Raw genomic sequence first — 12472 nt, forward strand, 5'->3', positions numbered from 1 at the left:
ACTTATTTTCCTCCATTCCTTATCTCTGCTCCATACAATGACCTCCTCTTCTGCAACTCAGGAGTGCTTTTCAGTGCCTGAAAATTCCTGCAACCTATTAATTATCCCTGTATCAAGTGAACCTCAGGGCCAACAAAGAAGGAAGAATATTAGTACAAAAACATAAACCATAAACAGTTCTCAAGATGTAACAAAAACTTCATCTAATAATAAGCAGTGTTTTACATATGCAAATAAAATTGGTTAAGTAATACATATCACAGTTTTTGTTAAGTTTCTGATTTTTCATTTTGATTTAGGTCAATACCATTTGAAGAAAGAGTAGCAACTTTACTTAGTTGGCTACAGTTACCAGAAGACAAAAGGTACCTGTTTAGAATATTAGAATGAAAGAACAACCATGTGTTTCTTAAATAGTATTTGTATCCATCACAATGCACAATCAAATCAGGCCTGTTTTCCAAGCTTTCTCTCTTATGCAACACTTCTTCAACTAATAGCTCCAGAAGTGTAACTTTGTTAATTTGTCATAGCAGAACAACAATTACTTCTGTTGCCTCTTAACAACTAACCACTTTATTGGCTGCATTAAGATGTTGCAGTAAACTATGGTTTGAACTGTGGTGTATTGTGACACATAAATGGAGGCTGCACTTTGTTGGTGGCTGCTAAACAGGCATTCTAAACCTCACTTTGTACCTGGCTTGTTAACTATGGTTTGTACTAACCTCTGATCATTGTGAGGTGTGAATACAGAAAACTTTGTTCATTAAATAGTTCATTAAGTAGTTTTGCCCTTCTCAGCTTTCTGAATTTAGACTTCTGTACAGAGCAACAGAAAAATCTTGTGCTTTTTGTGCTTCATAAAGCTACTGATGGTGCTTTCTCAGAAAACAGCCTCCCTCCCTCCCTCTGCTTCTCTTTTTTGCTAGTGATAAGTCACCAAGAGGACTACATTTCTAGAAAAGTCACAGTTATGTCATTTTGGGCTGAATTTTCATAGCAAAACCCTACTGATGGACCATTTGAAGATGAAGGTGGTGCATTTGATAAGACGGGATCCTGCCCATGGCAGTTTATGTCTTAGTGCATTTGCTGGCATAGTATCCAAACAAAGGTATTTATTTCAGTGGGAAAGACTTTAAACGCATGCTTCACTTTCCTACTGAAATCGGTGAGTCTTGGAAGTGTTTGATTTTGAAGGAATTGTACTGCCAGGCTGTGATCTTATACACACACTTACTTGGGAATAAGACCCATTGAACCCAATAGGACTTTTGTTTGACTGTACAGAGATATGACTGGGTTGTAAGTACTTGAGGGCTACATATCTTTTTGTTGTTATCACTTTAGTGAATATTGCTCAGATGTTTCTGACAAATGCTGTCTGTATGAATTCCACACCTTCTCACAGTTTATCTGTAAAATATTAAAATTTTGATACTGTTTGATATAGACCACACTTTTACACTCTGTATTTAGAAGAACCAGATTCTTCAGGCCACAGATATGGACCAATCAGCAGTGAAGTAAGTAAATGGATATTATTTCTGTTTTTAAATAAGTTCTATAGTGAGTCAGAGATATGGACTTTAAAAAGTATATAGCTAATATTGTCGAAGGCTTTCACGGTTAGAGTTCATCGGTTCTTGTAGGTTATCCGGGCTGTGTGACCGTGGTCTTGGTATTATGACCACGGTCACACAGCCCAGATAACCTATATAGCTAATGCTTTATACCACAATTGTAAAGACTAATACATGCATATAAACTGGTACATTAAGTATAAAATGAAAAATGACTTAAAGTCTATGATTTACTATTAAAGACAGGTGATATTTTCATTTAACCATATTCCTGAGGCTTTTCATAATTCTGTGGATATTCTTTAATTTTGTAAGCCCTTTCAGGTGGAAAGTATCAGATATAGGCCAGTGGTCATTCAGTCCTGTTGACTAGATAGACCATCAATGAAGTGATTTTCCATCTTGGTTATAAAAAATAGTATAATTAATCTTTGGTCTTCTTGTGCAGCCCCACATGGGGACTGCGCTTGCGCAGGCCTGCCACTGGGTTGATTTATCTTAAAAGCTTAGACTAACCTAGGGAGCACTCTTTCCCTAGTCTGCCCAGTGACAGCTTCCTGCCTGAACCGTAACGTGAGTAGGGAAGAACGACCCCCTCTCCCTCAGTTCCTTTCTTGCTGCCGCTGAGATTGGTTCTTCTTATGAAGTGCTTCAAGGTTTTTGTGAATTTATCAAGGATCTTGTGGGTGTTGGGCGATTCTGCTCAGCCTAACCCTATGTGACTGTTTTCAGCTATTTCGCTGTTCTACTGAGAGAGCTGCTGGGGTAAGACCTACCTTACCATTTTTTCCATGGCATCGAAGGCTCTCTTTAAAAAATGCGAGAGGTGTTCAACCAAAATGCCCCACTCTGATGAGCACCATTTGTGCCTCCTCTGCTTAGGAGAGGCACATGTTGTCCAGTCATGCAAAATTTGCATGAAGTTCACTCCCAATCAAGGGGAGATAGGGACACCAGGCTCAAGAAACCCTTTGGCAGAGCGCCGTTCTGGCCAAGCCGTTATCTGAAGTGGCAAAGAACTCTTCCTCTCAGTTGGTTCCTGCCATGCCATCCGAAAGGTCAAACATCGAGACTACCTCAATTCGATCATCAGCTTCATTATGGGCTGTTCCAAGCTCGGTTCTAGCCTTGGTTCCGAAGGTATCTTCAATGCAGCCCCCTGTGGCGCCCAAGCACAAGGATAAAAGGCTTGATGCCGAGGTGGAGCTGTGTTCAAAGAGGCATCACTCTAAGTCCAAACAGAAGGATGGATCCAAGTGCAAGAAGAAGAGGCCTCCCGAACCAGAGGTCATTGCTTTGCCTCCTCAGACCCCTGCCCTGCAATCAGTGTCATCAACTCCATCACTTACCGATGTAGTTCCTGATGCCCTCTTCAGAGATGAGGTTCAGTCTGTGCAGGACTTTGTGGAACCTAGCACTGGAACGGTACAGGTTCCATCTATGGAATGGATTTACAATCCTATGATGGTGCAGGACTGGCTTGAATTTTGCCAATTCCATCAAATGGAGAGATAATCTTCACGAGCTCCCTCTGCCCCTGGGATCCAAGAAACATCAGTTCAACCACCATTCCGATTATGAACCGTCAGAGATGGATTTGATGGATATGGATCCAGACCCCTCTTTGGTGGACTCTGAGAGCCACTCTGGCACATCTCTGGATGAGAGGGTTGAGGACCCAACCCCCATGTCTCCTACTGAGGATGCCAAGCTTCACATCAATCAAATTCTCAGGATCACAGAAGCTTTAGAAATTGATGTGTACATGACACAAGAGAAGCCCAAGGATAAGATCCTGAGCAGACTCCATCCTGACAGTCCATCTGTTGTGGCCTTCCCTTTGTTAGAGGGTTTAGATGATCTCAAGGACACTATCTGGAAGAAACCTGCTTCAGCTCCACCCTCAACCAAGAGGCTGGAGAATCCTTACAGAATAAAGCCCAACACATCTGAGTTTCTTTCCATGCATCCGCCACCATCTTCTATTGTGGCCTCCGAGATGCAGCCTAAGCAGAGGCAGGGTCAACACTCCTATCCCAATCACCGCCGTTTTCTCAGATTCTGTTTCGTGGATTCAGTTTACCAATACCTTTTGGATTAGCTACAGCTCCGAGGGATTTCACTAAATGTATGGCTGTAGTGGTGGCCTACCTTAGGCAGCCATATAAGTGTCCATCCCGATCACCGCCGTTTCCTCAGATTCCGTTTCGGAGGTTAGATTTACCAATACCTGTCTGGATCTGGGCTTAATTGTCAACAAGGAGAAATCTAAATTTACCCCTTCCAGATGGGTCCAATTTGTAGGAGTAGTTTTAGATGCTGACTTGGAAAGGGCCTTTCTCCCTTTGGATAGAGCATTGGCACTCAGGAGCACAGTTAGGTCCTTAAAGAGGAAAAGGAGGCAGTCTGCAAAGGTGATTCAGCGACTCTTGGGCCTTATAGCTTCCACTACAGCAGTGGTGGAACTGGCCAGATTGCACATGAGGGACTTCCAGAACTGGTTCCTTAGGCGACACAATCCGAATTTGACGCCTCACTACCATCTCTAATCTATTTCAAAGATCAGTGATTAGATCACTGGATTGGTGGCTTAAAAAGGACAGCTTGGAAATGGGAGTTCCCTTCGGTTCCTGGTCCCCTGACAGTGTTATTACCACAGACTCTTCCCTCATAGGTTGGGGAGCACATGTGGGCCATCATTTGTTTCAAGCCTTGTGGGATTATCAGTCCGTGGGTTTGCATATTAATGTGCTTGAGCTTCGTGCAGTTAGATATGCCCTAATATATCTCTTTTACAGATATATTACTGGGAGCCAAGATGTTGGTTCAGACTGACAACATGTCAGTGATGTATTATATCAACAAACGGGGGAACGGGCTCCCTGCCCCTTTTGCAGAGAGGCTCAAAGGACATGGCAATTTATATCTCTACACAAAATGCAGCTCAGGGCGATACATATAGCCGGTGTTCTAAACTCATGGTCATTCTGAACAAATCACAAATTGACTATCAAGACCGAGGATCTCACTCCAGTGTTTTCCCATTGGGGTTCCCCGGGGTGGATTTATTTTCCAACAGAGTCAACAAAAAAGCAGAGCAGTTTTGTTCACTGGCAGGTCACGACCCCCTATCTCTAGGGGTGCTTTTCAATTCCGATATGTGGAAAGTCTGTTCTACGCATTTCCTCCAACTTCCCTGCTTTCAAGGGTCTTAGGCAAGACAATGTTGGACCACACAATCTGCATCTTAATTGCTCCCTGCTGGCCGAGACAAATTTGGTTTCCCCTTCTTGCCAAACTGGCAGGCCCCAATCGTATTCACTTACCAATAGTTTGGGACCTTTTGGAAGGGGAGGGATTAGGGCTTCACATGGTAGCCAAACTGAGACTGACCACTTGGTTCTTAAATCTCGGTCCTTATCTCAGCAAGTGCAGGACGTTCTTTTGCAATCCCAGAAATCCTCTACAAGGAGGTCTTATTCTAGAAAGTGGGATTTGTTTGATGAATGGGCATGTGCCCAGGGCTGTTGCCCATTTACTTGCTCATTGGGTAAGGTGTGGGAATATTTGCTTTTTTTGGCTCAGAGAGGCCTCTCTGTTTCATCTATCAGGCTGCTATTGCCACTTTCCATGATGAAGTAGAGGGTAAATCTTTATTCAGCCATGCCCTGACTAGAAGGTTTCTTAAGGGAATATTTTCCCACCCAACCCTAAATTGGTACCTCAACGGTCTTTATCTTTGGTTTTGGCAAAGTTGCTTGCCCCTCCCTTTGAGCCATTGGCTTCTTGCTCATTAAGCCAGCTTTCTGTGAGGTAGCCTTCCTGGTGGCTGTAACATCTACGAGAAGGGTGGGTGGATTGGCTGCTTTAAGAATTGATCAGCCATTCTTAAAGGAATTCAACAATAAGATTACACTTGACCCTAGTTTGGAATTTTTGTCCAAGGTGGTTTCCAAGTTCCATTTGGTCCCAGGAGGTTTCCCTTCCAGTTTTCTTTCCAAATCCTTCTTCCCGGGCAGAGAAATCACTATACACTTCAGATGTAAAAAGAGCTATTCTTTATTATACAGTTAGGACTAAAAGTTTTAGGTTAGAAAAGTCTTTGTTTGTTTCTGGGGCCCTACGAAGGGAAAGGCCGCTGCACAGACGATTGCACATTGGGTGGTCTCCACTATTCTGGAAGCCTGTAGGTCCGCTGGAGGGGCTTATTATCCTCTAGGAGTGAGGGGGCCATTCTGCAAGGATGGTGGGTGCTTCATCCACGTTCCATCGCATGGTCCTTCTGAAGGAAATATGCAGATCAGCTGCCTGGTCCACAGAGGAAAACTTTGTTAAACACTGTGCCTTGGATTTGCAAGCAAGGAGAGATGCGGAAGTTGGAAAGGCCATTTTGCACACATTGTTCCAGTAAGAGGCCTGACCTCCTCCTTTGTTGGTAAGCTTGCTAAAATCTCCATGTGGGGCTGCACAAGAAGACCGAAGATGAAAACAGAGTTTCACTTGCCTGTAACTGCTGTTCATTGAGGTGTTCTGTGCAGACACACATCCCTCCCTCCTGCCCTGCTGTGAGCTCTCTTACTGGGTCTTCTGCTGGACCTGGGGGGACTCACGGTGGCATACAGGAACTGAGGGAGAGGGGGTCGCTCTTCTCTAGTCACGTGACGGTTCGGGCGGGAAGCTGTCGCTGGGCAGACAAGGGAAAGAGTACCCCAGGTTATTATTATTAAACCCTTGAAGATAAATCAATCCGGAGGCAGGCCTGTGCAAAAGCGCAGTTCTCATATGTGTCTGCGCAGAAGTCCTGAATGAACAGCAGTTACAGGTAAGTGCAACATTGTTTTCTCATAGACCAAGAGTTCAGGATATTTCCTATGAATAGCTTGCTACTCTTGAAAACCTTCAGAACCATAGATTTTAAAATTGGCTTTTGCATGCTAAATTAATGTCTGTTTTACCTCTCTTTATTTTTGTCTGTAGATAATTCTTGCATTACAGAGAGTGGATAAAGTGGTTGGGATGTTGATGGATGGTCTTAAACAAATGAACCTGCACAATTGCATTAACATTATTCTTCTCTCTGATCACGGTAAGTTTATTAAAGGTGTATAGCATTCAGGTTAGACTAAAAATTTGGGGTCATTTTATTTTTATAATAAGAATATTTTCTAGCAATATGAAAAAAACTTTTAAAAGTTTATTACCGTATATACTCGAGTATAAGCCTAGTTTTTTAGCCATGATTTTTGGCTTAAAAAACTCACCTTGGCTTAAACTCGGGTCAATATGGTAATTCGCCTGCCGGGCCCTCTCCCAGCGCGCTCCCTCCTGCCAGCTGATAGGCAGGCTGTCCTGCCTTCTCTCCTCCCACACACCCGATCGTACCTTCTGCGCAGTGGCCGCGGCGGTTTCTCCCCCCCCACCCGCGGGCGGCGGTTAACCTTTATTAACTTTTATTATTATAAGTAAATATAACACAAAACAGAATAATGTCAAATAAATATTTGTATCATAATGCACATTCATAAAGTCAATAAAATAATACTATACCTATCTTTACATAGCTCATATTGTCTCTCAGCTGTACCAATTCAGTTAGTTTAGCCATACTCCAAGACTTAGCCATTCAGAAATAGAAAGTAGGCAGGGCTGGTGCCAAATCTTAGGTGCTAATTCTCTGGAAACTTTTAATATATTTTGGTCAGTGATGATGCAAGGGGCAGGCGTCCCATTTAGTTACATGTGTGATGAGCTTGCAGTATGATCCTAAGCGGAGTTACATCCTTCTAAACCTACTGAAGTCAATAGGCTTAGAAAGGGGTAAGTGTTTAAGATTGCATGTGTGAATCAGTTAATCGCTGAGAAGCGAACAAGATGTGGCACTAGGAGCTGTGTTTAGAACTCCTAAACATGTTTATCTTATAACTAAGCTGTACAGGTTCTTAGTTCAGATGGTGAGCCCATATCCTTTTTTTTCTGACCTGAAATAGCCCTGTGGACCTGTGATTTGCCCAACTGGAGAGAACATACAGGCAACATGCAAATTACTTGTATGTTTACCCCACTGAGGCAAACTGTCGTTTCACAGGGCCCTCTCCCCACACCACAGCACTGATCCCCTGTGTAACTTTTATTCCCAGAGTAAAATGCTAACATGGTACTCCCAAAGTCATGTCTAGTTAGGCCCCTACCAGGTCATGATTCCTGCTAAAATAATTGTGACTTACTTCCATGTAAAAGAATTCAGAAGCAGAGTGGAAAGGGAAAAAAACACCTTTAAAATCAGTTGACCATATTTGTTCAAATGTCCATTCACATCCTTCTATGTTTGTTTTTTTACTGCTAATTAGATATGGTTAGCTACATTTTCTCATTGTATGATAGGCAGCTACCCATTAACCAGCTGATTCTTTAAAATAAAGATTGCTTTTTCTTTAAAGGGATGGAGGCAGCTAGCTGTAGTAAAACAGCATACCTGGATACATACTTGGATGATGTTAGAAATGTGGCTGTAGTATCTGGCCCTGCAGCTCGTTTAAGGCCAAACAATGTTCCAGATGAGTATTTCTCTTGTATGTAATTGCTAGTCTAATATGCTCAAGTTCAATGTATTCTTTTGTGCTTTAAAAGTGCATCAAATGATACAGCAGTAATAGAATTAAAGCCAAGGTCAATAGTAAAATATCAGTGTTGAGCTTCTCCTGCCCTTTCATCCTGGGAACGGCTTACCTTTGGACTAGTCACAGCTTTTAGAGCTCTCTCAGCCCCACCTACCTCACAGGGCGTCTGTTTTTTGGGAGGGGAAGGGAAGGTGATTGTAAGCTGGTTTGATTCTTCCTTAATTGGTGGAGAAAGTTGGCATATAAAAAACAACTCTTCATCTTCTTTGTTGTCATTATTATTATTGGAGGGGAAAATAGGATTGAAAGAGAACTGAACGCTTAAATAAATTATGGCTTTCATCATCTGCATCCAGAATGATTTAAAATTGATTTAAAATTTAGTTATATGAAACATCTCACAAAGTATGCTCTGAGACATGATATCTAAAGGTAAAAATTAAGATGTTATTTATACTTCTGAGGATTTTGGCTAAGATGAACTGTAGATATTGATGCTTTGCTAATGATCACACAGGGTTTAGATTCTTCTAATAATTTTAGTAGATTTGAATAGTTGTCATTGTGTCTAATAGCCCAAAAGTAGGGTTGCCAGGCACTGCCTGGCAACTGATGGGAGGGCAGTGGGTGGGGATATTGAGAGCCACAATGCTGGGTGTGCCATCACATCACTTCTGGTAAAAGAAGTGACATAAGCAGCTCTAGAAATTGCCAGAAACTCTATGGTAAAATCATATTGTTTACAACAATTCCTAGAGCTACCCTTTCCCACTTTTTTTTTTAAACTGGAAGTTATGTGACACCACAGTTGACACCACTTTTTTAAATCACTACCACTCAGACCAGTGGTGGCAGGCAACAGGAGTGGCTGGCAACCCTGCCCAGAGGAAAGCTCAAATGGATCTGGAAACTGAAGCATAAGAATGATTATGGTTTCTGAGCAATTTGGTATAGGATTGCTTAGGAAGGAGTTGCCTGATTTGTGTAAATCATGAATTTGTTGGCATGTAGTTTAAATAGGTAATACTACTTTCATTCTGAAACAATGTGTTCTTACACTGAATATATTAGAAAATGGTTCAATTCTGTTAGAGAAAGTGAAGCAAATGAACTGGCAGGGGGGATTAGGCTGTGGGATGGGATAACAACAATCCTTACCTGGGCAGGAGTGGCAGGAATACTGTCAATGGTATTGCAGTCCACACAGGTAAATGGCTGCTGTTAATTTCTATCCAAAAATACAGAGCAGGTGCAAGTTTTTAATAATTATACTGTGTAAATATGTGAACAATGCCCTGGACTTTCAAATAACTCAGTGTCCATGAGAGTTTCAATAGTTCAATTGCTTCTGATCCTTTCATGATTATTTCATTGGCCAAAGACAGTTGCTGCATGTTGTTTACATTGATCTAAAAACTTGCATTTATTTAAATGAATTTGTATGGTTTTATATGTTAGCCACCCTGAGCCCAGTCTTGGCTGGGAGTTGAGAGCAGGGTATAAATAAAATAAAATAAATAATGTACCACTTAGAGGTTGCTTGCGGTTCAAAAAGAAGGCTGAGAGAATTTTTCAGCCAAGCCAACTTTGTGTCAGTCTGTAGCGTTGTCCACTCCCCCCTGAGGTATCTCCATGCTATATTATGCTATGTTGAATCCACATGTTGTGGACAAGAGCAATACAAAAGATTTTAAAAGAGACAAGTATTATGTGATAGTTACTTCTGATGTTGATGTGGGGTGGTGAAAATGGTGTTAATTTGATAAGAAAGATTAAGTATTATTCCTTTCCTTTATCAATAAATCATCATGCCTCATGAGGAAGTCTTTTATTTTCATTTTATCTTAACCTTTAGGCAATTAATTATTCCATCTAACTCTTCCAGTTGATTATGAAGGCACTGTGAGAACCCTTACAGTAAGTAAGTTTGTAGCTTGTTTTGAGTTTGTAGCTTGTTTTGAGTTTGTAGCTTGTTTTTTCACATGTGTGCATCATCTCCTATTCCAAAAAAGGAATGAATGCCTTTTTCTATGGAGCTGTTTGCATATGCAAAGATATGCAGATTTGATCAATGAAAGCATCATCTAATTAACTAACTTCTTTTTAACAGTCCTGGTTACATTTTCCCCCCCATAATGTGTTGCCATTGGTCAAGAGAATAAAAATGAGTTATGGTGATTAGTTGAGAAATCTTGATGCTATTCTGCCTACCCATGTGACTTATGTTCACACTCATTTCCTGGAGCCATGATTCTGCATCATGGGGGGGGGGGATGCTCTCTTGGTGCTGTTTGTATATATGTGCAACCATGTACATGATGAGTTGAGAGTGAGCAGCTTATGCCAAAAAGTTTCAGGTGGGGTGAGCCAGCCCAGATCTGGATGAGGTGGTGGTGTCCACAAAGGCAAGGAGAAAGAGAGAGAGAGAGACAGGAGGTGAGGTAGACCTGGCCTCCGGTTCTCTGTCGGGCTGCAGCTGGAAACCTGGCCTCACTTGCCCAGCCATCTCCCCCCCCCCCCACAGAAGCCAGGTCTACCCGTTGGCTTTCTAGACCTGGCCTCCCGGTGGGGACTCCGGATGAGGGAGAAGGCAGGGAGGGCGCGCCTGGCCCGCGGGGGCCTGGCTGCACCCAGAAAGCTGCAGGGGGGTGGCAGGGAGGGCACGCCTGGTCCGCGGGGGTCTGGCTGCGCCTGGGAAGTGGCGGGGGGGTGGTGGCAGTGAAGGTGTGCGAGGCCCAAGAGGCCTCGCTGCACCTGGAAAGGACAGGGGAGATGGGCCACATGTTTGATACCCCTGGTTTAGAGTGTCAGGCTAGGAGCTGGAAGGTTCAAATCTCCACTCTACCAGGGGAGCTTGTTGGGTGATCTTAGACCAGTCACACACTTTCATCCTAACCTACTTCAGAGAGTTGTTGCAAAAATAAAATGGAGGAGAGGAGAATGATGTAAGCAGCTTTGGGTCTCCATTGAGAAAGACAGGGCATAAGTGAAGTACAGTAATAAATAAAGTTTTCCATAGACATTATTGAACTGGCTTGCTGTGTGATGTGCTTGAGAATTTATAGATGGGAACACTTATGATGTATAACTGTAATATTAGAAATAATATAAATATTAATGTCAACATTTCAGTGCTTAGTCCCAGATCAGCATTTCAAAGCATACATGAAAAACCTACTCCCCAAGCGATTTCACTATGCCAACAGTGACCGGATTGAACCAGTTCATTTTTATATGGACGAGCAGTGGCAATTTGCTCGGTAAGTTACTAGTTTTTCTTAAGTAGCTGTACAAGTTTAGTTTTTTGTGGACCCATTACAATGTACCAATTCATGGACGCAGGGCTTCCTTGCTGGACCATAAAAGGTATGGTCCCATTTAATTCTTTAGGTAGGGATAAGAGACGTGGTCAGATTCTCTTCTATAGTAACTTCAAATTCTTCTTGCCTGCCTGCCTGCCTGCCTGCCTGCCTGCCTGCCTTCCAGAGCGCTGAGACTGATTTTTACTGGCTGGTGCCTAACTGCTCATTCAACAGATATGTATCTGCCAAAGTGGGCCACCTGTGATTCACAAAAGCTCATATTAAAATGAGTGTTGTTAGTCTTAAAAACACCACAGACTTTAAAAAAATGTTTTGTTATGACAGACTAACATGGCTATGCTTTTGCAAGGAATATTAAAGGAAATGAAGCAAAAAATGTTAAAGAGATTTAACACTAAGGGCAATAAGGTTGTTTTGGATTTGGAACGGGATAGGAGGCCAATGAAGAGGTCTGAAAAGGCATGTCACACTGCCTGAACAGACAGGTTTATTATTCCAGCAGTGGAATTTTAGGCAGAGGGGGAAAGGGCTGAAGTTCAGAGAAAACAGGGTTGCAATACTCACAGTTTTTCTATAATACATCAAAGCAGGTATTGTCAGTTATGTGTTCATGGCTATATTTTGCAGAATGCCATCTGAGCTCAAGTATTGCAAAGGTGGATTCCATGGGTCAGACAATACATTTGCAAATATGCAGGTAAGTTTCAGAACATACTCATTCTTATTTTTAACTGGACCAGTTCTTGGCTTCCAGTGAACAATTCAAGAGAAAAGAAACATAATTACCAACTTCAGACTTAAATGATAGTAACTGGGACTGAACAAATTAAAGTCAGCAGAATGTTGTAGAGGCTGGTTTTCTTGGCAGAGTCTGGGGTAATAGGGGGAGGAGGAAAAGTATTGGTGTACCTTCAGTCTGCACTGTGCCTTTTGGAGTCTGCAAACC

The 12472-nt window shown here is 42.3% G+C and overlaps 1 protein-coding gene across 1 annotated transcript in view; it reads left to right on the forward strand.

Moving 5' to 3' along the window:
* ENPP1 (ectonucleotide pyrophosphatase/phosphodiesterase 1) overlaps positions 1–12472 on the forward strand; it is a 66174-nt gene that overhangs the window by 34195 nt on the left and 19507 nt on the right. Inside the window, exons 10-16 of the mRNA XM_056856233.1 lie at positions 300–365; positions 1457–1529; positions 6564–6672; positions 8024–8155; positions 10089–10120; positions 11336–11463; positions 12154–12223. Coding sequence (XP_056712211.1) covers positions 300–365; positions 1457–1529; positions 6564–6672; positions 8024–8155; positions 10089–10120; positions 11336–11463; positions 12154–12223 — 610 coding nt within the window. The remainder of the gene's footprint in view (positions 1–299; positions 366–1456; positions 1530–6563; positions 6673–8023; positions 8156–10088; positions 10121–11335; positions 11464–12153; positions 12224–12472) is intronic.

The sequence above is a fragment of the Euleptes europaea genome, chromosome 10 (genome assembly GCF_029931775.1).
Source record: "Euleptes europaea isolate rEulEur1 chromosome 10, rEulEur1.hap1, whole genome shotgun sequence".
Classification (NCBI taxonomy): Eukaryota; Metazoa; Chordata; class Lepidosauria; order Squamata; family Sphaerodactylidae; genus Euleptes; species Euleptes europaea.